A 21,109-nucleotide genomic window follows, 5' to 3' on the forward strand; every position below is an offset into this window, starting at 1 on the left:
GGTATCCATCCATACACCAAAGAATTGAAAACAGGGACTAAAACAGTTACCTGTACATCCATGTCCATGGAAGCATTACTCACAAAGCCAAAATGGAGAAACCACCCAAATGTCTATTAATGAAGTAATGGATATATGTGGTATATCTATAAAATGTAACATTATTCAGCCATAAAAAGGAAGGAAGTATTGACACTGGCTTCAACATGTATAAACCTTTAAAACGTTACACCAGGGGAACTTCCCTGATGTTCTAGTCATTAAGAACCCGCATGCCAATGCAGGGACATGAGTTCGATCCCTGGTCTGGAAAGATCCTATGTGACTCAGGGCAACGAAGCCCATGTGTGACAATACTGAGCCTGTGATCTGCAACAAGAGGAGCCACCACAGTGAGAAGCCCACGCACCACAACTAGAGAGTAACCCCTGCTCACCACAGCTAGAAAAAGCCCACGTGTGGCAACAAAGACCCAACTCAGCCAAACATAAATTAAAAATTTTTTTATTATTTTAAAAGACCATTATCTTAAAGAAAAAAAAGATGACTATTATATGAGTCCCTTCCCTGGTGGCTCAGATGGTAAAGAATCTGCCTGCAATGTAGGAGACCCAGGTTCGATCCCTAGGGAAAATCCTCTGGAGTAGGAAATGACAACCCACTCCAGTATTATTGCCTGGAGAATCCCATGGACAGAATAGCTTGGCAGGCTAGGTCCATGGGGTCCCAAAGAGTCGGACACGACTGAAGTGACTTAAGCGATGCAAACTTTGAATGTACTTAATGCCCCTGAATTGTACACTTGACAGTGGTTAAAATGCTAAATTTTGCTATGTGTATTTTGCCACACACACAGAAAAGATGAGGCATTGTCTTTCACAGTAACTTGTCCATAAGAGCATCAGGGATCCTATAGAAGGATGGAGAGTCTGGGGAGCCTGCTCCCCGCAAGAATGTGCAGTCAGGGTGGCAGTCTGGTGGCCAAAAGAGGGAGCTGAAAGGTGACTGTCATCAGTTGGAGCCAGTCTCAGAAGTGGCATCTGTGTGACAGTGATGTTGGAGGGTTTTAATTGCTCCTGAATTAATGTGCTTATTCCTCACCCCTGGGGCGCCTGGGTTTAATTACTGTCTTAGGTCACATATGCAAATGAGTCTGCTATCATTCCTGGTCCCCATGGATGGCAGCCCTGATTACCAGCCCTCACACTTTGCAGCGAGATGGGCAGGAAGAAGGGGGGGATGCCACTGGCCAGGCTGGCCTCCCCCTTAGAGCTGATGAGCAGAATCGGATAAAGTGGTACCCTGCCTGCCCCATTTATGGGTCTTTGTGAGCTGACAAGTTCAAGGTTGTGTCTGGGGAGTTGTTGCTACCTGAAGGCACCGGGAGATTGCTTGTCAACAGCAGAGGAGCCCTGGAGGACCTAAACCCCCAGGGCTCCTGGGGACAGAGGATTCTTACAGGAAAGGAATGGCACTGGGAAGATGTCAGCCTGCAGAAGAGACCGTGGACCCGGAGTGGCAGATTCAAAAGCAGCTGCCTTCAGGAGACAATGGCCAGGGACTTCCCTGGTGGTCCGATAGTTAAGACTCCAGCCTTCCACTGCAGGGGACACAAGTTTGATCCCTGGTCAAGAAACTAAGATCCCACATGCTGCGCAGTGAAGTCAAAAAAAGGAAGATGGCCAACTGCTGCCTTCTAGGAATGTGGGCCCGGTGTTGTCAAGTTTTAATGTCTAATGTCAATCCATTAGAACCCAGAAATTGGAATTTTTACAAGAAATCTGTTTTAGATTCTTGACAACTAATTTGAATTTAAAAGGCACTAGGCTGCCTGCTTTTTGGGGTGGGAGTTAATTGGGAAGGGGCTCAAGGAACTCTTGGGGTGTTGGGAATGGTCTGTCATGGAGCAGTGCTGGTTACCGGGTGCGTTTTTTAAAACCCACCAGACTGTACACTTGACAGGTTCGTGTGGACTTCCCTGGTGTCCAGTGGCTAAGACCCCACGCTCCCAATGCAGGGCACCCTGGTTTCATTCCTGGTTGGGGAACTAGATCCTACACGCCACAACAAAGACCCAGAGCAGCAAATAAATATTCAAAAAAACAACCACAGTAAAACAACAGGTACCTGTGACTGAAGGTAAATCACACCTCAGGGAATTTGGCTCAGTGGGTCCCCATACTTCTCTAGGGTTGCTATGAACTTGCTGCTCTAAACCCTGCCCCTGTTTTGTTCAGTCACGGCCACAGGTGCTTTCCAGCTCTCAAGAGCGCCTTCTCCTTTCCCTATGCCCTGGACCTCTTCCTTTGTTGTTCACGGACTGCAGCGTGCCAGGCTTTCCCCATGTACCTCTTCCTACGTAAGTGTATCAGCATTTGATGGTCTAATTCATTCTATTCTGGGTGGGAGGCTAAGTTGATGTGACCATTTCTTTTTTAAAATTAATTTTTATTGGAGTATGTGTACGTGCATGCCAAGTCACTTCAGTCTTGTCCGACTCTGCAACCCCATGGACTATAGCCTGCCAGGCTCCTCTGTCCATGGGGATTCTCCAGGCAAGAATACTGGAGTGGGTTGCCATGCCCTCCTCCAGGGCATCTTTCCAACCCAGATATGGAACATGAGTCCCTCAGGTCTCTGGCCCTGGTAGGTGGGTTCTTAACCAGCTAAGCCATCAGGAAATCTGCTTTATAAACTTGCGTTAGTTTCTACAGTACAGCAAAAGGAATCAGCTATATGTATATATGTTCCCTCTTTCTTGGATTTCCTTCCCATTTAGGTCACCACAGAGCGGTGAGAAGAGTTCCCTGAGCTACACCGTCATCTCTAACTAGTTATCTCCTCTATGTACAGTATCTGTAGTGGACATGGCCATCCCAATCTCCAGATTCATCCCCCCCACCATGTGACCATTTATAGTACTTACTCTGTGTGTGACCATTTGGCAGGGGTCTCCAACCCTCAAAACAGATCAATACTGGTCCATGGACCTGTTAGGAACCAGGCTCCACAGCAAGAGTTGAGCTGGTGAAGCTTCATCTGCTGTTCCCCATCGCTTGGATTACCGCCTGAACCATCATCCCCTAGTCCCAGCGCCAGTCCATGGAAAAACTGTCTTCCATGAAACCAGTCCCCGGGGCCAAACTACGTAGAGAGCTGATTCGACATGGAATTCTTAGTCAAGAAGCAGGCTCTTGTCCAGGCTGCTGCTGCTGCTGTTGCTAAGTTGCTTCAGTCATGTCCAACTCTGTGAGACCCCATAGACAGCAGCCTACCAGGCTCCGCCGTCCCTCAGATTCTCCAAGCAAGAGCACTGGAGTGGGTTGCCATTTCCTTCTCCAATGCATGAAAGGGAAAAGTGAAAGTGAAGTCGCTCAGTCGTGTCCGACTCTTCGAGAACCCTTGGACTGCAGCCTATCAGGCTCCTCCGTCCATGGAATTTTCCAGGCAAGAGTACTGGAGTGGGTTGCCATTGCCTTCTCTGCCTGTCCAGGCTTCCTCCCTGTAAATGGCTCCACTTGCAGTTCTGGGACCTGTGTTGACTGCCTTCAGCTGCCGTCTTCCAGTCTCAGCTGCATTCATTAAAATAAAATTACTGGGGCCGGAGGCACAGAGCATTGCCAGGCTCAGAGCTGTATATTGGAGTCAGCTAGGGAACTTCTGTTTAACACTGAGCCTCTGGTTTCCGCTCTGAGGTTCTGATTTACTTGGTCTGGGAGGCGGGGGGAGGGGGTGCTTCCCTCCCAGTGGTTACGATTCTGCCTTCTAGTGCAGGGGGTGCGGGCTTGATCCCTGTTCTGGAAGCTAAGACTCCCACATGATGCAGGGTATGGCCAAAACTTTAAAAGCTTCTGAGGAGACTCTAGTGAGTGAAAAGTCGCTCAGTTGTGTCTGACTCTTTGCTGTATCAATTCAGTTCAGTTCAGTCGCTCAGTTGTGTCTGACTTTTTGTGACCCCATGGACTGCAGCATGCCAGGCCTCCCTGTCCATCACCAACTCCCGGAGTTTACTCAAACTCATGTCTGTTGAGTTCATGATCTGAGCCACAGTCAGCTCCCGGTCTTGTTTTTGCTGACTGTATAGAGCTTCTCTATCTTTGGCTGCAAAGAATATAATCAGTCTGATTTCAGTATTGACCACCTGGTGATGTCCATGTGTAGTCTTCTCTTGTGTTGTTGGAAGAGGTTAGGGTTAGGGTTAGAGAAGGCAATGGCACCCCACTCCAGTACTCTTGCCTGGAAAATCCCATGGACAGAGGAGCCTGGTAGGCTGCAGCCCATGGGGTCGCGAAGAGTCGGACACGACTGAAGTGACTTAGCAGCAGTAGCAGCAGCAGGGTTAGGGTTATAGTCCATGGAATTCTTCAGGCCAGAGTACTGGAGTGGGTAGCCTTTCCCTTCTCCAGGGGATCTTCCCAACCCAGGGATTGAACCCAGGTCTCCAGCACTGCACTCAGTTGAGTGCACCAGGGAAGCCACCAGGGATCGAACTGGGGCCTCCTGCATTGCAGGAAGAGTCTTAAACAGCTGAGCCACCAGGGAGACTCTAAGCTGTGGCCAGCTGAAGTTTGCAAACTACACTGCTTCAAATTTTCAGTTGTTTTGTTGCAGGAATCAAGACAATCACAGGTGAAAAACCAATGTTTGTATTACAAGGTTAACATTAAAAAAGAAAACACAGAACACAAGTCCAGAGACTACTAACAAGAGCTACCAGAGATGTTTACTTCAAAAACACTTGGAAACTTAGAATCAGCGTTGCTTGTCCTGCTTCAGTCAGAATGCCCAGGAAAAGGCTGATGGTTTGTATTTCTTCCTGGCTTACTCCTGCCCATCCGTGTCAGCAACATGCTATTTCTGCTGGGTGAAAAACTGTCAACCGTCCCCAGGGGCTCAGCATCCCCAGGGCCAGTGAGACCCCAGTAGCCTTCCTTCTGGGTGGAACAGATCTGAAAGGGCTCCTATCTATCCTTTAACCTGAGTGACGAATGCCTTTAATTGCTGATCAGAAAATGGGCTTTTCCTGAAGGCTCCTGAAATGCAGGAGACAGAGATGCAGGTTCGATTGCTGGGTCAGGAAGATCCACTGGAGGAGGAAACGGTAACCCACTTCAGTATTCTTGCCTGGGAAATTCCATGGACAGAGGAGGCTGGCAGGCTTCAACTCAAAGAGAGTCAGGCACGACTGAGCGACTAAGCATGGGAAATGCTGACATGCAACTAAAATTAGCCATCTAAGTCTGGATGAACAGTCCAGGCAGACTGTCAGGCCTCATTCCTTGTAGAATCAGTTTTCAGATGGGAACCAGTCATGCAAAGCTGGGATTAGTTAGTGGTTTTGGCTGTACACAGGAGGGCTGCACCACATTAGGTGAAGTAGGGTCTTCTTATCTGAAGTATGGCTTCAGACATTTGTGTGTGGTTGCCAAGTTCACAAGGGGTGGTGGCTGTGATAAGACAGGAGTCCTGCTATTCAAATATTAACCTAGGTATTACTGTGAAGCTATTCTGCAGATATAATTCAAACCACTCACTGTTGACTCTGAACAAGGAATTTTCTTGGATGATCTGGGTGGGCCTGAATCAGGTGAAAGTTCCTAAAGCAGGGTTTACACAAGAGAGGAGTTTCACCTGAACGTGGAGTTTTCCTGATCACCCTCCCTTCTAACTGGCCAGCCTATGGACTCTCTGTCATGCCCCACAATCACAGGAGCCAATTCCTTGTGATGCATCTCAATATTGTGTATGTATCTTCTACTTGGAGAAGGAAACGGCAACCCACTCCAGTATTCTTGCCTGGAGAATTCCATGGACAGAAGAGCCTGGTGAGGCTACAGTCCATGGGGTCACAGTCAGAAAAGATTGAGTGACTATCTTCTCCTGGTTCTGCTTCTTGGGTTAAACAGATAGAGATGAGCAATGAACAAGAATGTCCACAAGGGGGCCTCGCCGGGTTCAGTTCAGTCGTGTTTGACTTTGCAACCCCAGCACACTCGGCCTCCCTGTCCATCACCAACTCCCAGAGTTTACTCTGGTGATCCCCTTCTCCTGCTTTCAATCTTTCCCAGCATCAGGGTCTTTTCAATGAATCAGTTCTTTGTATCAAGTCAGCATCAGTCCTTCCAATGAATATTCAGGACTGATTTCCTTTAGGATGGACTTGTTGGCTCTCCTTGCAATGCAAGGGACTCTTGCCGGGTATTAAAACACAATTCAAGGGATTTTTATCAAATCAGGGGAAGAAAACAAAACACTAGTAGAACACCAGACCTCAAGGGGCAGAGGGCAGAGAAGCCACAGTATTTTCACCTCTTGCTGGTGCTCATTCATTACTCCAGACAGTGCTTTCTGCAATGCCAGCACTTCATACCTGCAGTACCCAAGGCAGTGGGTATCAGCAACATGGAGCTTCTGAGCACTTGAGATCAGGCAGATGAAAATAAGGAATGAATTAAATTTTAACTTATTTAGCTGCTTTTGAGGTACCCTGTGAGAGCTCTGCATTTTTCTCTCCCCAACAAGCTTGGTCCTGAAGTCAGGCCCTGCCTCCTGGCACTGGCCCAGCCTCTGCTGCAGGGCACAGGTTGACCCCCTGTCACTTTTTCCCCAGCATGCCCTCCCCTAGGACTTATACAACATCCTCCACAAACTCCTGTTCCTTCTATCCTGACACAAAGCCTCTGGTTCTTGTAGAGGTGCTTCCTGAATATCCAAGATGTGAGGACAGGCTCAGACACCACTTCATACACACAGGGCATATATATACGGGTCACTCAGGCCTTTTTATTTTGCACATGAACCCACTGGACACCTCAGAGATGACAACCTAGATACATGTGGCTCTGGATACTTGGTGGGAGGGAGGTGAGAAGAACAATGATTTGGGTCAAGTACGTGATTACAGAGCTAGGGTTTCCAGCAGGGCTCCAGATGGTCAGGCATGGCTTCTGTAGCAGGTCTAAGGAAGCAGCGGGGACGTCACAGGACGAGGAGAGGGCAGGTAACTACCAGAGGCCCCTGTGGGCATCAGCGGGGGCCTCACACTGCTCGGTGACATCAGATGCAGGTCTAAGGAGCCAACGAGTGACTGCAGGGGCTCGCCCACCCACAGCTTACTTGGCGAGCGGGTTTCTGAAGCTCCTGCCGGCAAACTTGGCCTTGCTGCCCAGTTCCTCTTCAATTCTTAGGAAGCAGAAAGAGAGATGGGGAGAGAAAGACAGATGTCAAACTTCAATGCAATAAATTTTCCCACCCAGAGAGGTAGTCAAGGACACACTTCTTGCTAGGAACTTGGGGACTCAACCCTCGCTCAGTCTGCCCCACTAATCCCTAAATTTGAGCTTCTTGGAGACACCAAGAAGAACATCTGGGCTCTCCTCATGCACCTGTTCTCCTTCCTGCCCTGCCTTCCTAATATAAATGGTAGGACTGTGACTTCTTAGAATACTTAAAAAAGAAAAAGAAAAAAGATTTTTAAAATGAAAGGATAACCCAGTTTCTTGAACTAATAAGTGGTACAGGGCAAAAAGGCGGGGGCACTTATCAGTGTGAACTTTGTTTGGATCCTGATGTCAAAAAAAAAAGTCACTTAGCGACGAGAGAGGAGACAGGCTAGATGAACAGACCCAATGTTGACACTAAGAAATTACCACTAATCGTGGGAACCATCATGGTAGAGTGGTTATGTTAAAAAACAAAAGTAAGGCTTTATCTGAAATATACACAAGTGAAATCACAAAATACCTGGAATTTGCTTTAAGATTCTCAGAAAAGGGTGTAGAGACAAAACACGGAGGAATACGAACAGCGGGTGCATGCACGTGATGGAGAGGAAGTACGGTCTATTATTCACTTATATTTTATATGTTTGGCATTTTCCAGGATAAAGTTTTAAAGATGGGGTAATGTGGGAAGACTTATGAAACAGATGTTCCTTTTCCCTTCAAGACTGGAAGAAAAGAACAGAAGGGCAGGTCACCCTGTGTTTAAAGGCAAAGCTTCTCAAGGACAGAAAGGGGAGAGACTAGAGTGTCCGAAGGAGCTGAACACTGGAAACCCTGCCGTTTGCCCTTCAGCAATTTTTCTTTCTTTCTCTGAGCTCTGTTATCCTGTTCACAAAACAAGGCTGGAGAGTCAGAGAATCACTAAGGCCTCCTTGTAGCTCCCCCAAATTCTAGGTTGCAATTGTCCAGAGGGGAGCAGTTCCCTCTCCCACCAGGAGCCACCAGGCAGTTGTGCGGAGCAGGCCCGATCCAGGGCAGGGCTATCAGGTGCCTGACTGGCCCCAACCTACCACCACTGGGGCCAGGGCGCCTGACCCACCTCGTACCGCAGAGCACAAACAGGCTCCTCCTGGGGACCAAGCCCACACTCAGCGCGGGCAGCTTCTTACCTGAGGATCTGGTTGTACTTGGCCAAGCGCTCGGATCGGCAAGGGGCACCAGTCTTGATCTGGAAGGAGAAAACAAAGGCCACAGCTGCTTACAGTGGACACTGAATCCTCTCGGAAGCTTTGGGCAAGGGGAGGGTGCCAGGCATAGAGACAGCAAGGCCTTAAGGAGGCTCTCTGACCTGGCAAGGGGGGAAGGAGGCACCCAGGACTCCGTTCTCTCCACCCCCACCCCAGATCTGTGTTCGTGTCAGGGAGCTCCTTACCTGCCCCGTGCACAGCCCCACCACCAGGTCAGCAATGAAGGTGTCCTCAGTCTCCCCGGAGCGATGAGACACCATGACGCCCCACCCGTTGGACTGGGCCAGCTTGCACCTAGGAGCCAGAGAAAACCAGATTGGCATGGCTCCATGGCTCAGGCACTGCAGCCCCTCCCGAGCCCTCAACTGCTGGGACGAGGATAACCTTCAACCTCCCCTAAAGGCCCAAGGACGTTCTCTGCCCTGTAGTCACATTTGGAAACCTAGTGGGTTTAGCCTCCTCGAGAGAGAGGTGTGTGTGTGCCCTGACTTTCTCCATGTGAGATGGAATCTTGAGTGCACGGTCATCCAGCGGTCAGGACCAGGCCACAGCTGCCAAATGTCCCGGTCCCCTGGGGGCCATCACTAACTTTAAATGCCACCAGGAGTTCCAACCAGGAGCCCCCTCCCCACCACCAGGTTCAGGCCCCTCTCTTCACAACAGCTGCCCCTGGAGGGAGGGCACTCACGCCTGCAGGGACTCGGTCACAGAGCCAATCTGGTTCACTTTCAGCAGGAGGCAGTTGCACGATTTCTCGCTCACGGCCTTGGCGATCCGCTTGGGGTTGGTCACCGTGAGGTCATCCCCCACCACCTGGATCCCTGCGCTGGCAGTGAACTTCTGCCAAGCTTCCCAGTCATCCTGGTCGAAGGGGTCCTCGATAGACACCACTGCGGACAGTAGAGTGTGTTTCATCAGGGTGGCCTCCCAGGCTGCTGACCAGCAACACCACTGGAGCCCCACCTCCCCCGAACTGAGGCTCACCTGGCCTCACCCTTCCCACCTGCAGACAGCCTGTCCCTAAAGCAAGTCCTGGAAGGAGTCCGCCCTACCCAGCCCTCCTGTGACAGGGAGCACGGTAATTGCAATGCTGAAATCCCATGGTCGTGGAGGCAGAAAACCTGCTGCCCAAGGGGTTCTCAGTTTAGTGCCACCGAGAGTAAGAACAGGGCTGAGGACCCAGAGGGGTGATACTGGGGTGCGCGTCCCAGCCCCATCTCCACCAAGGCGCTCAACGCTAGACACGGGCACTCAGGCCCTGCCTGGTGTGAACACCTGTGCCACTGTTGGCCGAGCGCCCCTGGGCAAGTGCTAACCCACTCTCTGCCTCAGTGTCCCCTCTCCCGTGTGCAGGAGTGCCCGGCAGTCTTTGCCTCACATCTGCTTATTCAGGAGGCTGTTGTGACAGTGACACAGGCGCTCACACCATGTCGCCACTGCGGGGGCGCTACCCGCCACTCACACCCGCAGATGCCCTGGGAACACTCACCTGGGTAGTCCCTGATGAAGGACTTGTACAGGTTGGCCAGCTCGTCGGGTGTGATGTACCTGCTGGGGTCATCGGGCGACTTGAAGTCCAGGTCATACTTGCCCGACCTGTAGAACTCAGAGGCAGCTACGTCCATGCCGATGACGACCTTGTCGCTGTAGCCAGCCTTGCCGATGGCATTCTTCAGCAGCTCCAGGGCTGGAAAGAGATGGTGGTGACGACTTTGGAGACCAGGCCAGCTCTGCCCAGTGGGAACCGTAACATAGGGAGGATAAGGTGCTCTGGCCCCAACCACCAGTCTCAAGATTCCAGGAACCTTTTTATGTTCTGGGGCAAGAAACCTTTGCTCAGGGCCACAAGTGCATGGCCAAGTTGGAAACTGACTCTCAGAGGCTTTTTCACTGACAAACGCTCCCAAATTTAGCACCAAAGAACAGCTGTGCTGGCCAAGATACAGTTACAGTGACCAGCTGAGATCAGCTGTCCCGAAGAACGGGCTTTAAATAGAGCCAAGACAGAGGATAAGATGATTAGACAGCATCACCGACTAAATGGACATGAATCTGAGCAAACTCCAGGAGAGGGTGAAGGACAGGAACCCTGGCATGCTGTAGTCCACGGGATTGAAAAGAGTCAAGACACGATTTAAGTGACTGAACAACAAGGCTGCGATCCAAGAGGGAGCCCAGTGGACTGACAGGGAACCCCACGCTGTGGCTCTGCTATCCAGGTCCAGGCTTAGGGTCAGCCTCACTCAGGAGCACTGCCTATAGGGAAACTAACCAAGACACTGGCTACTGTTGCACAGCAAAGGTGCCCAAGATTCAAACCACGTGAAACGGCTGGGTTTTTATAAGTTATAATAGTTGAATGTCAGCTATTGTGTATGATTGACCCAAAGGTCAGGATGGACCTTTCCTTCCACTAACCATCCCTGAAGCCCATGAAATATGCTTGCAACCCTAACCTTTTCTTCTAAAACAGAAAACTCAGCCATGAATTCTTCTCCTAAGACTTCTGTATCCTCTATTCAACTCTCACATTTAATTCTGCATCTAAGGATTCAAAGTGAAACAAAGCATGTGCGGCATTACTGCGGCTGAATGACCTGAAACCTCAGCATGCCAGTATCCTTAAACAGGGAGCAGGCTGCACACTTTTGCCATCGCTGGGGAGCAAGGATGGTAGGAGAACAAACTGCCTCTCGAGCCCACTGACAGCCCAGTTTAAGCAAATCATCGGGCCATTCAGAAGTCAAATTAATAAGAAAACCTCTTTTTTTTTTTTTAAAGGAAGTGCTAGTTTCTTAAATCACAAAGGGTTTTGCGATTTGGTACTTGATGAATGGAAGGTGGAAAAGGCAGACTGGGGGTCGGGAGGGGCACCGCGGTGCCCAGGGTGGGGGCTCCCCTGGAGCCACTACCTTCTTTGTTCTCCAGGATGTTGGGGGCAAAGCCGCCCTCATCTCCCACGTTGGTGGCATCCTTCCCATATTTCTCCTTGATGACATTCTTCAGGTTGTGGTAAACCTCTGCTCCGATGCGCATGGCCTCCCGGAAGTTTTCGGCCCCAACAGGAAGGATCATAAACTCCTGCATGGCCAGCTTGTTGCCAGCATGAGAGCCACCGTTGATGACATTGAAAGCCTGTGGGGAGAGAGGAGTATAGCTCCCGGCCCGGAGGGTCTCCCTGCCCCCAGCAGACCCACAATGCCCGGCTCCCGCATGGAGCCCATGCATCAGTGCACTGCGGCCAGCACCACAGGTGCACACAATCCAACAAGACAAGTATAGAGTGCCTCTCCCATCGACAATTAAGGAGATGCGTGCAGGGCAGCCGGGTCACCGCTCAAGGTCACTGTCAGCCGGCACTGGCAGAGGTGTCTGCAGCCGAGACCCGCAGAGCCTGCTCGTACCCTCGTGCTGGAGGGTCACATATGGATGAACTGGAGAGGCGGGAGGTCTCAGGTCCCCCTGAGAAAGCAAACACTCCCTCCTCTGCACACGGGAAGCTCAAACCAGCTACTCACCGGAACTGGCAGGATGACCTCAGCATTGCCAGCCAAGTCGGCGATGTGGCGGTAGAGGGGCACCCCCTTCTCCACAGCACCAGCCTTGCAGACAGCCAGGGACACGCCCAGGATGGCGTTCGCACCAAACTTGGCTGGAACAGAACAGAGTTAAATGAAGGTATGTCTTACCCACCAGCCTTCCTGCAGCTGGCATTCCCGCCTGGACCACCACTGTGTGAGCCCTGGATTGTATTCTGAACCTCTTCATCTCTGTCACACCAGAAATACAACAGCCTTCTTCCCACATACATTCATCTGCTCTTCACCCAAAGAGAAAGCCCTTTCTTTGGTCTATGCAACTCTAGCAAGTTCCGCAAATTGCTAGACTACCTAAAGCACAGGCCTCTTCTGAGTAACCCTCCACACCTGCTGCTGTCAGCTGGCTGTACTCCTGATATTTAAAAATGTAATTTATGAACGTGAGGCAAGGACCACAGCTATCTGGTCACATAACTCATCGTTAGGGACATGACCTCTCCCCAAGGGACTTCAAGAGTCTTCAGGAGAAGCCACGACCATCCTGCAAAGGTTCCCCTTGGGCCACTCACACTTATTTTCTGTGCCGTCCATCTCTATCATCAGCTTGTCGATCTTCTCCTGCTCCACGACGTTCAGCTTCTGCAGGGAGAAGGGAGGGTGAGCTGCTTGGACGGAATGGTGCTTCTACCCGCACGCCCTGGGCCCTCCTGTCACAGAGCCACCAGCCCTGGGAACCGTGCAAAGCCCAGGTCGGTTCTGTGCTTATCCATGTCAGGAGAAAACAAGGAGACACAACACTGCCCTTCACAGGCTGTAAGAGCATCACGTAATTCTCCCAGCATTTTGACTTTGGGGGCTGTAAAACAGCAGAACTCATTGTTCTTTATTTGAAGCACTGTGCTCACCAAAGTCAGTTTCTGCTGTCACTCAGCTGTCCTCAATGAGGACATCTGAGTATCTGATGGTAGGTAGTCCACAAGGCCAAAATAAAAAAATAATAATAATCTTTATTTAATGTTTTACACCAGGTTGTGTGCAGCATGTGGGATCTTAGTTCCCTGACCAGGGATCAAACCTAGGTCCCCTGCATTGGGAGTGTGGAGTCTTAATCACTGGACTGCCAGGGAAATCCCCAAAATGTTTGATAACTGACCAAAATGAATACTTTTTGTGAGAGCTATAAAGTAACCAAATTGGCATCTTAAAAACTGGCTCAAAGTAATGAAATAAAAGTCAACATTACTTTAAAAACTTCACAACAGCAAATTATTTATCATCTTTCTTGTGTGTGGAGGGGGCCGGGAGGCTGGGACGGCAGAGCAGTGATGGAAACTCTGCCTGGGGACCAATCACAGCAGGTAAGCTGGGAATAGAGCCAGCAGAGGTGCCACTTGCCATGGGCACACAGAGTGGAGCTGGGAGAGGGACCACACCAAGGAGGACCCATGAGGCCAGGCTAGGCCATAGGAATCTGGGAGGGAGGGGCTGGAGGGAGGATAAAAGCGACAAAAAAGTAGCTGAGCAGGTTGGGCTGTGAGGTCCCCAGCCCCACTTCCTCTACAGCAGCTCTACTTATATCTGTTTGCCATACTGAGGCTCCAAATAGGATTTTATTTAACAAGAGTTCTGCTGTTTAAACATACAATTCCACAGCTCATGAAAAAAACCAGTCAGTCGCCACTGAATGGGTACTACATTCAACATCCCTGGGAGCCACCCTTAAAATCTGGATCTTAACTCCCCAGAGGTCTAGATCATTGCTGGGAAACATCAAGGCTCTTGGAGCCTCCTGTCCCTCGGATCCAGTTCCATGCTCTGTTAGACATGGCCACACAGGCAGAGGGCAGGTCAGCAAAGGCCAAGTAATTCGCATGCACGACAGGGAAGCCCCCCAGCTTCTTTAGCTCTCAGAATAAGCTCTTCTGTAAACAGGAAAGCCCCCCGGCCTGGACTGGGCGGCGGCGCTCTGATAGCATTAATATACATTAGTCATCAGGAGGCGGGTCCTACCTTGCTAACCAGGGCAGGCGCAATAGTTTTATTGATGTGCTCAACAGCCTTTGAGACACCTAGAAGGAATAATCAAATCAAATTACCGACGCTGATGAGAGGCTTGAGCAGCACTGCTGGAGAACCGCTCACCATATTCACCCAGATATTCAGAGCCCACCAGAGACCTTCAACGGGACCCCTGGCCCTCTCCTCCCAGAATCGGAGGGCTTTCTGGCCCAGTCTGAGTGCTCTTACCTAGGACCCCCAGGGGTTAGAGGCACACACAGAGCCGCCAAACAGTGTCTGGAGGGAGGTTAGTTGGCAAGACCATGCACTGGACAGGCCAGCTGCAGAGGCTAAAGGACGCCCCGTGTATTACCTGTGTGCACAAGGCTGGCGCCAGGAACTCGTTAATATACTTAACGGGTCTGGAGACACCTGACCAGCAGAGATTGACAGAGAAGGAAAAAAGAAAGACTCAGAAGAGAACAGGTTTGTGAAGGGCGCTGAGTGAGAAAAAGAGAAGAAACAGGAAGGTGGGGAGAAGGCAGTGGGGACCATGCATTCGGCCTCATCCTAACTGGGGTGGGGCGCGGTCCTCCTGCCTTGGGCAGGAGTCCACCTGGGCTGCCAGCGAGACCCCTCAGGAGAGCTCTTTACAGAAGCTGCCCCCTGCAGTGGAGCCGCCGTGACCCTGGCCCTGTGTCCCCTTCAACCTGACCTCACTCGCTGCTGCCCCTCCGATGCAGTGTCCCTGGACCATTTTCCTCATCTCCCTCCCCTGGAAGGTTGGCAGCCAACTCGTGCCCTCCATCTCCTTACAGTGTGGCCCTTGGGAGGGCCATGAACCATGACACAGCCTGTGCTCCGGCCTTCTCTCCAGAACCAATTCGCATCCCCGGGGTGACACTGCTCCATGGAGAGTGCAGTCCAGCCCTGTCTGCTTTTCTGTGACCTGGCCTCTGCCAGAGAGACAACGACTGCTCTATCCATGATGAGTCGGAAGCCTCCACCCCGAGACCACACCCCAGCAAGAGGCCAGCCGGCCGGGAAGGCCCTCAGAGCCCTCCTAGAGGACGAGAGGCTTCTCCTGAGGACTAGCTAACGTGTCTTCTTCTCCCTCGTTCCCTGGCCCAACCAGGAGTTCTTCACAGACTGGAGACAAATCGCAGGAGAAAGAAGACTGAAAGCGCCTGCCCTGGGTTACAGGCTCAGGGACCCTGGCATCAGTCAGCCAGCTCTCTCTCCCTTGGGCGGTACACATGCTCGCCGTCCACACCCTGGGCCAAATCAGAGGTCTCCTGCCCCCAGATGCGAGCTGCAGGGAGGAGGGAGGCCATGGTCGCCAGGGCCGAGCCGGCCTGGGTCTGTGCTCACCTTTCCCCATGTAGCGCGTCTTATCATTGTCCCGGAGCTCCAGGGCCTCATAGATTCCAGTTGAGGCGCCACTGGGCACAGCAGCTCTGAAGAGACCTGGATGTTGAGAGGGGGAAGGGGGGGAAATGTTTACTAATGATTAAGCAATAGCTCTCAGATCCCTCCCGGCACAGAGGGCATCTGCCCTCAGGAAATGGTCACTTCCTCCCAACATCGGGGAGACTCAAGATGGCTGCTCCTCTGGCCTCCCGTGCTTTTACGACTTTATACCGAAGACCCTACAGCAGAGCTGATGAATTTCTCTAGTTTAAAGATAAAGGTCTAGAGCAGAGCTTCTCCAGATTTAACATGCGCACACAGCACCTGTGGGTTAAAATACAGATCCTGAGACATGACAGGACATTTGAGTCCGCATCTCTGAAAGCTCCCAGGTGGTGCCCTGCAGCTGGCCCATGGACCACCCCCAGCCACACAGTCCAACAGAAGCACCATAAATCCACTTGCGGGATTTGTCATGTTCTAGAAGCTAGTAACCCATGGAAACACCAAGCTATTTTAGACAGTCTGGTTAGAGAGCACTGTTGCTAAGCTTCCCTTAGACAACTGAGATCGCGTTGCTAGCTTTCAAGTTTGGAAGGCTCAAGAGGAATCTCTATAGCTCATGTGCCTCAGCTTAGGCAGCAGTGAATGCTATTTGGAGGTTCTCTGCCTAACAGGATAGGCTGGAAGAGAAAAGGAATAAGGACAACAAAGGCGCAGAGTTAATGACACTAGAACCCAATCCAGTCCTGCAGATACAGAAGCCAGCCACCTGGCTAAGCCTAGACTGTGGAGCAGAAAGTGGCAGCTGTCCTTGGAGGACAGACGGGGTCAGGAAAGGTACTGCAGAGATCCGGTTACACGGGGCAGACAGGGTTAGGGGAGCAGGAAGTGCAGGCAGCCTTCTTGAAACTGTCAGGGATTTCCCCTCTGAGAACTGGCGGGTGCGGGGATGTGAAGGCAACTCAACTGAAGAGGAAAAGACCAACCAAGTATCTCAGTCACACTTGGTTACATGCTTGTGTCACCACATGACTGTGTGAGCAGAGGGCCACATGTTCTTCTTTGTATCCAGCCCCTGGCTTTCTCTGTATCCATCAGCCCTGGACGAGGAGAAGACACGATGGAAGTAAGAGTGATTCTACGGTCAGCTATGTACTTTGGCTGATAACGAGTCAGTGCAGCCTTGACTCTAACAAAGGTTAGTCTAGGTGAAGAAGGTCAACTATGGATTTGGGGTGATAACGTGTCAATGCAGGTTTGACTCTACTGCTCAGGTGAGAGTGTTGATGGTGGGGATGGGGGATAGATGGGAACACTCTACTTTCCACTTGATTTTGCTGCAAACCTAAAACTGGCCTAAAAAATAAATTCTAAGAAAGAAAGATATGATGAAAGGTTCTTAACAAATTTATGATTTCCTGGCCTTTTTATTCTTCCTGAAAAGGATTAAAACACAAAAGAGAAAGTCCCATTCATTTAAATGTTAAAAGACATTAATTTTAGTCATTTTAAAGAGTTTCAAAGAAAATGCCTCCTTCTCAACAATCTTTTAGCACCCTGGGTCTTTTTTCCTTGTTCAAAGTCCGTTAATTTCCAAGTGGAAAGTTCCACTCTCTAAGTGAGCCAATCTCATAAACTGAAAGGAAATTCTTGCAATCTTCTGAGAATCCACAAGGCACATGCCTAGCAGCAGTGGTGTTCTCATGGCAACCCCCACAGTAACCACAGGTAGACTTCTGCTGGATGAATCTAGACTTGAGGAGCCTTCACTTTCTGGGCAAGGGGGAAGGCAGGACAGGAAGGGATGGGCTGGAGGTTCCTCTGCCAGGCCTGTGATTCAGACCATGACTCAGCTCTGTCTGGCAGGTCTGTGCTCGGCACCACTGGGTGCCTCTCTGCCTGAAGCTCCCTTTCCAACTTCATGCACTTGGGCCATTTAGAAAATGGCTGAGATGTTGCTGGAGGTAACACAGGGGCTAGCGTTAGATTTTCTTAAAGTAAAAAAGATTAAGGAGGGAACATTTTAAGGGGGTCCCATTCTATTCTTTTCGAATGCGGGCAAATTCTTCCTATGTGGACTTATAGTGAGGTAAAAATACCAGCCTCTGGATGTCCCAACACCCCCAAGTAAAAACTGTCCCTGATCCTCTAAGAGTGATTTCTGGAAGCAGAGATAAGAGCGCTATATATACCCTTATACTCCCCTAATCTCTTTCCTTTTCAAGGAAGATCCATCCTACCACACCGTGCCTACTTATTTGGTCACAAGCTGTGAGGCAAACGAGTGACGCGCCCTTTTAGGGACAAGGTATCACCTTACCTCCCTACCTCAGTGATCTAGGAGCTGACCTGCGTCCTGCTCTAAATACCAAGAAGCACAAGGGCCTCTTGCCTCCCAGCCTCGGAGCACAGCCTACCAGCACCACAGCCTACCAGCACCACAGCCTACCAGCACCACAGCCTACCAGCACCACAGCCTACCAGCACGTGTAGATCAGAAAGAAAGGCTTTCTAGACCACAAGCTGTTTCTGCCTAAGGCTTTGTCATTTGAAGCTTTAAAAAATGGAATGTGGTGCAAGGGACTATAGCAACAAAGGTGGCACATACCTTTCGCGGTGAAGAGATCAACCTCAACGGTGGGATTCCCACGAGAGTCAAAGATCTCTCTGGCGTGGACCTTCAGGATGGACATGGTGACTTTCTGCAGGGAAACACAGTTCACGTTTTCCATGAACCATAACGAAACCTCAGCTCATTATTCACGGGGTCACGTCTGAGGATTCCTAGACTAGGAAGAGTCTGCATATAACTAAAAATTAATGTAGGAAGGGTGACTAGAAAATGCCTGCTGGAAAGCAGTGGGAATTGTTCCTAAAAAGTAGGTGGGGGGCAGCTCTGAAAGGCCCTACTAACTCAGGGCTGGTCATGCAAGCAAAGAAAGCCTGACCACATGTGTGCTGGTGGGATTGAAAAAAAATAAACTACAGGAGGAAAATCTGGTTTGTAGTGGAACAGTGAATTAAAAGCTGGAAACACAATTCATCAGGTAACTTGAGGCATCAGGAGGCTCTTTAACGGGTTGATATAGAATAATCAGAAATTATGAGTTTGGAAGGGAGGAGTGAGCTTCTTGGTTGGTGTGCTGTGAGCTTTGCCAATTTCTGAGCCTTTCAAACCTCACAGTGCTTGGGTTTTCAGCAAGACAGGGCACAAAAATAACGTTATCTAATTAGTGTTTCTTTCAGTGGGCATTTCACCCCAACTAAAAATCTTAATTATGAAAATCATGAATTGTACCTAGAGAAACGATTTTTTTGAGCACCAGGATATGCCAAGTGAAGAAGTTTCCTTTGAAAACACCTTAAAAAAAGGTGGGGGTTGCAGCTACAAAGAGTAAATATCAAAAGCTAAAAAAAAAAAAAAAAAGTCCCCCTTTTCTTGCTTTCCCTCCCAGGGGATCTCCAAGGAATAAACTAATTGAACATCTTTTAAGACAGAGGTGGACATCTAATCACTGTTCAAAAGCCATTATCTAACTGGGCCCTCCTCCAGTTATCTTCTCTGGAATGTTCTGAAGCAGCAAATGGCATCTTTTTAAGTTTCAAAATTAGACATGAAGTCACGTGCGTGGCTTTGTCTTTGTAACAATGGAGTTTTTATTCATTAGCCAATAAAAAGACAAAAAGGCAAATTTGCTTAAATTTTTCTCATTTTAAAATTCTAGTTAACCTCGGGGTTTGGGCAATCATACCTGTGTAACATTTATCACTGCCAAAAAGTTCCCTTAGGCCATTTCCAGTCACTGTCCCCTCATCCTCAGGCCACCACTGATTTACTTTACAGTTTTTAGATACACTTTTTTAAACACATATTCATTTCACTACCTCATCACACAGTTGTAAGATTTCATTTTTGGTTTCCTTTTAGTGATATAAGAGAAAGTAATCAACTTATTTCATGATGTAAAAATAAAGTTCAACTTATCTTTAAATTGTATAGAAAAACTTTTCTCCCAAGTTATTAAAATGCTATGAGCACACAGAGAGAGGAAGGTGTGTCTGACTGGGAGCCTGCACGTCTTTTTATCGGTCTAGACTGAACCCCGGACCAGAGGCAGCCTGGGCAGACCGGGCAGCCGGGGCCTACACGTGCCCCGGAAGCAGGTCAGCCGGCTGCCCACACCGCTCAAGAGGAAGACCACATTGCAGAGGAAGCAGCGAACAAGATTTCGTAAAATACATCCTTTTTATGTCAGATCAGGGGTTGACTGTTGGTGGCCAGCCTGGGGAGCCGAGAGCGGCTCGTGCCCGACCTGGGTGAGGTCGCCAGAAGGGCTTCCCAATGACTCCCCGGCTCCGCTGCAGTCTCTTCCAGGACAAGCGCCTTCTAAACCCACATTAGTCCCTGCTCATTCCGGAGCAGCGACGGGCTGGACACCTAGGCGCCAGGCCGGGGGCCACCAGCGGGAGGCAGGGGCGCGGGGCCCGGAGGGGGAAGTTGCAGCTTCGCGGGAATCTCTCCTTTCTCGGCCTCTTTGTCCATTTTCGTAAGGGCCTGGCTTTAATGAGCACGCAGGTTGGACCTGGAGCACTTCCCAAACCTTCCACCCTCGCCGCCTGCTGTCTTGGTGACTGCGTGTTGTACCCCTGATCTCCCGGGACAGTTACGCGGGCCCGTAACCCGTAATCTCAGGGTAAGCTGCACTTTCCCCTCCGGAGAAACCGGGCGCGGTGCCCCAGCGTCGAGCCGGGACTCTGGCCAGGGAGGCCAGTCGCGAGGGCGGACCCACCCCTTCCCCATCCCAGCCGAACCCCCCACCCGCAGTCTGACCGGCAGGAGCGCCCGCGAGCCCGGGGGACCCACGCGGCGCCCGCGCGGGCGCTTGCTCGGCAGCCCTTCCTCGAGTTCTCACCCGGCCGCCGGAGGTCGCCGCCCTAGAGAGAGGGAGAGAGTGCTGCGGACACCAAGGATGACCGATAAGTGGCAAACTCCAAGCACTCCGACTACCCCGAGCTCTTCTCCGCGCCGCAGGACAGGACTTCCTGCCCAGCCCGGAGGGGACCCCGCCCAGTCCCCGCCCCCTCCGCGACGCCTTGCCATTGGCTCAGCGCGCCGTCACTCGGCCTCTCGTCCGAGGGAAGGGAGGAGCTGCGGCCGCTGCGGATGGTTAGAGGGGGCGACATACCAGGGAGGTGGGGCTGGACCGGGCTGGGGCGTCTCCACTGCCCCAGCAAATGGGTGGGGTATGGACGAGCCCCAGTCCCCCTTCGTTCCAGTGTCCGGCCGAGGTCCCCCCCACCGGCGGAGAGCAATCTGTGGCTCTGGGGCCCCGAGGGAGAGGAGGGGCGGGGCAGCGCGGCCGGCATGAGGACTCGGGGTTCCGTCACGTACTCCGAGTCCCGCACGCACGCAGCGTCACTCCGGCGCCGCACGTCCGGCCCACGACCTTGGTGACGACCTTCGCGGCCTGTCCTTCCTGGCCGCCCCACCCCTCGCCCGGCTGCGCGGTGCTGGAGACCCCAGGGAGACGTTGGCGGCCGCGGAGCCGGGAGTCTAGCCACGTGCGCTCACCCGCGCCTGCGCCCTGCGCTCCCGGCCGCCCGCCAAGGTGACATGGTCCCTTTGTCCTTGTGCGTCGGTCACACTTGAGTTATCAGGCCAAGATAGCGGAAAGGATGTTCACTTTGT

At 51.1% G+C, this 21,109-nt stretch overlaps 2 protein-coding genes across 3 annotated transcripts in view; one reads left to right on the forward strand and one right to left on the reverse strand.

The window, feature by feature from the left end:
• Window positions 1-3,637, forward strand: part of LOC147356587 (uncharacterized) — a 106,278-nt gene extending 102,641 nt beyond the window's left edge. The window contains exons 3-4 of the mRNA XM_086342927.1: window positions 2,238-2,359; window positions 2,780-3,637. Coding sequence (XP_086199053.1) covers window positions 2,238-2,359; window positions 2,780-2,797 — 140 coding nt within the window. The 3' untranslated portion in view covers window positions 2,798-3,637. The remainder of the gene's footprint in view (window positions 1-2,237; window positions 2,360-2,779) is intronic.
• Window positions 3,638-6,763: 3,126 nt separating this feature from the next.
• On the reverse strand, window positions 6,764-20,793 carry ENO1 (enolase 1). 2 transcript variants are annotated; one of them, XM_086344313.1, is made up of 13 exons: window positions 20,607-20,793; window positions 20,334-20,375; window positions 18,029-18,122; window positions 15,379-15,474; window positions 14,020-14,078; window positions 12,579-12,648; window positions 11,989-12,122; window positions 11,383-11,605; window positions 9,960-10,157; window positions 9,159-9,360; window positions 8,656-8,764; window positions 8,393-8,451; window positions 6,764-7,182 (listed from the first exon to the last, which is right to left on the reverse strand). In XM_086344313.1, exons 3-13 carry the CDS (start codon window positions 18,111-18,113, stop codon window positions 7,113-7,115), a joined length of 1,305 nt encoding a protein of 434 aa, XP_086200439.1. In that variant the 5' UTR covers window positions 18,114-18,122; window positions 20,334-20,375; window positions 20,607-20,793; the 3' UTR covers window positions 6,764-7,112. The 2 variants fall into 2 exon arrangements, with proteins under 2 accessions (XP_086200439.1, XP_086200438.1); XM_086344312.1 differs by lacking the exon at window positions 20,607-20,793 and having other exon boundaries at window positions 20,334-20,453.
• Between the last annotated feature and the right edge of the window lie 316 nt (window positions 20,794-21,109).

Source organism: Bos grunniens, chromosome 16 (genome assembly GCF_055505025.1).
Source record: "Bos grunniens cultivar Pamir isolate PY7600 chromosome 16, Bosgru_T2T1.0, whole genome shotgun sequence".
NCBI classification, from domain to species: domain Eukaryota; kingdom Metazoa; phylum Chordata; class Mammalia; order Artiodactyla; family Bovidae; genus Bos; species Bos grunniens.

What these genes read in the sequence shown, in the direction of transcription:
- ENO1 (XM_086344313.1), bottom strand. Translation starts at nt 18,113, where the DNA reads ATGTCCATCCTGAAGGTCCACGCCAGAGAGATCTTTGACTCTCGTGGG. An exon ending in GTGACCGAGTCCCTGCAGGC is followed by an intron (nt 8,765 to 9,158) that starts GTGAGTGCCCTC and finishes TCTGGCTCCTAG; the next exon opens with GTGCAAGCTGGCCCAGTCCA. An exon ending in TGGGGCTGTGCACGGGGCAG is followed by an intron (nt 8,452 to 8,655) that starts GTAAGGAGCTCC and finishes TTCTCCTTCCAG; the next exon opens with ATCAAGACTGGTGCCCCTTG.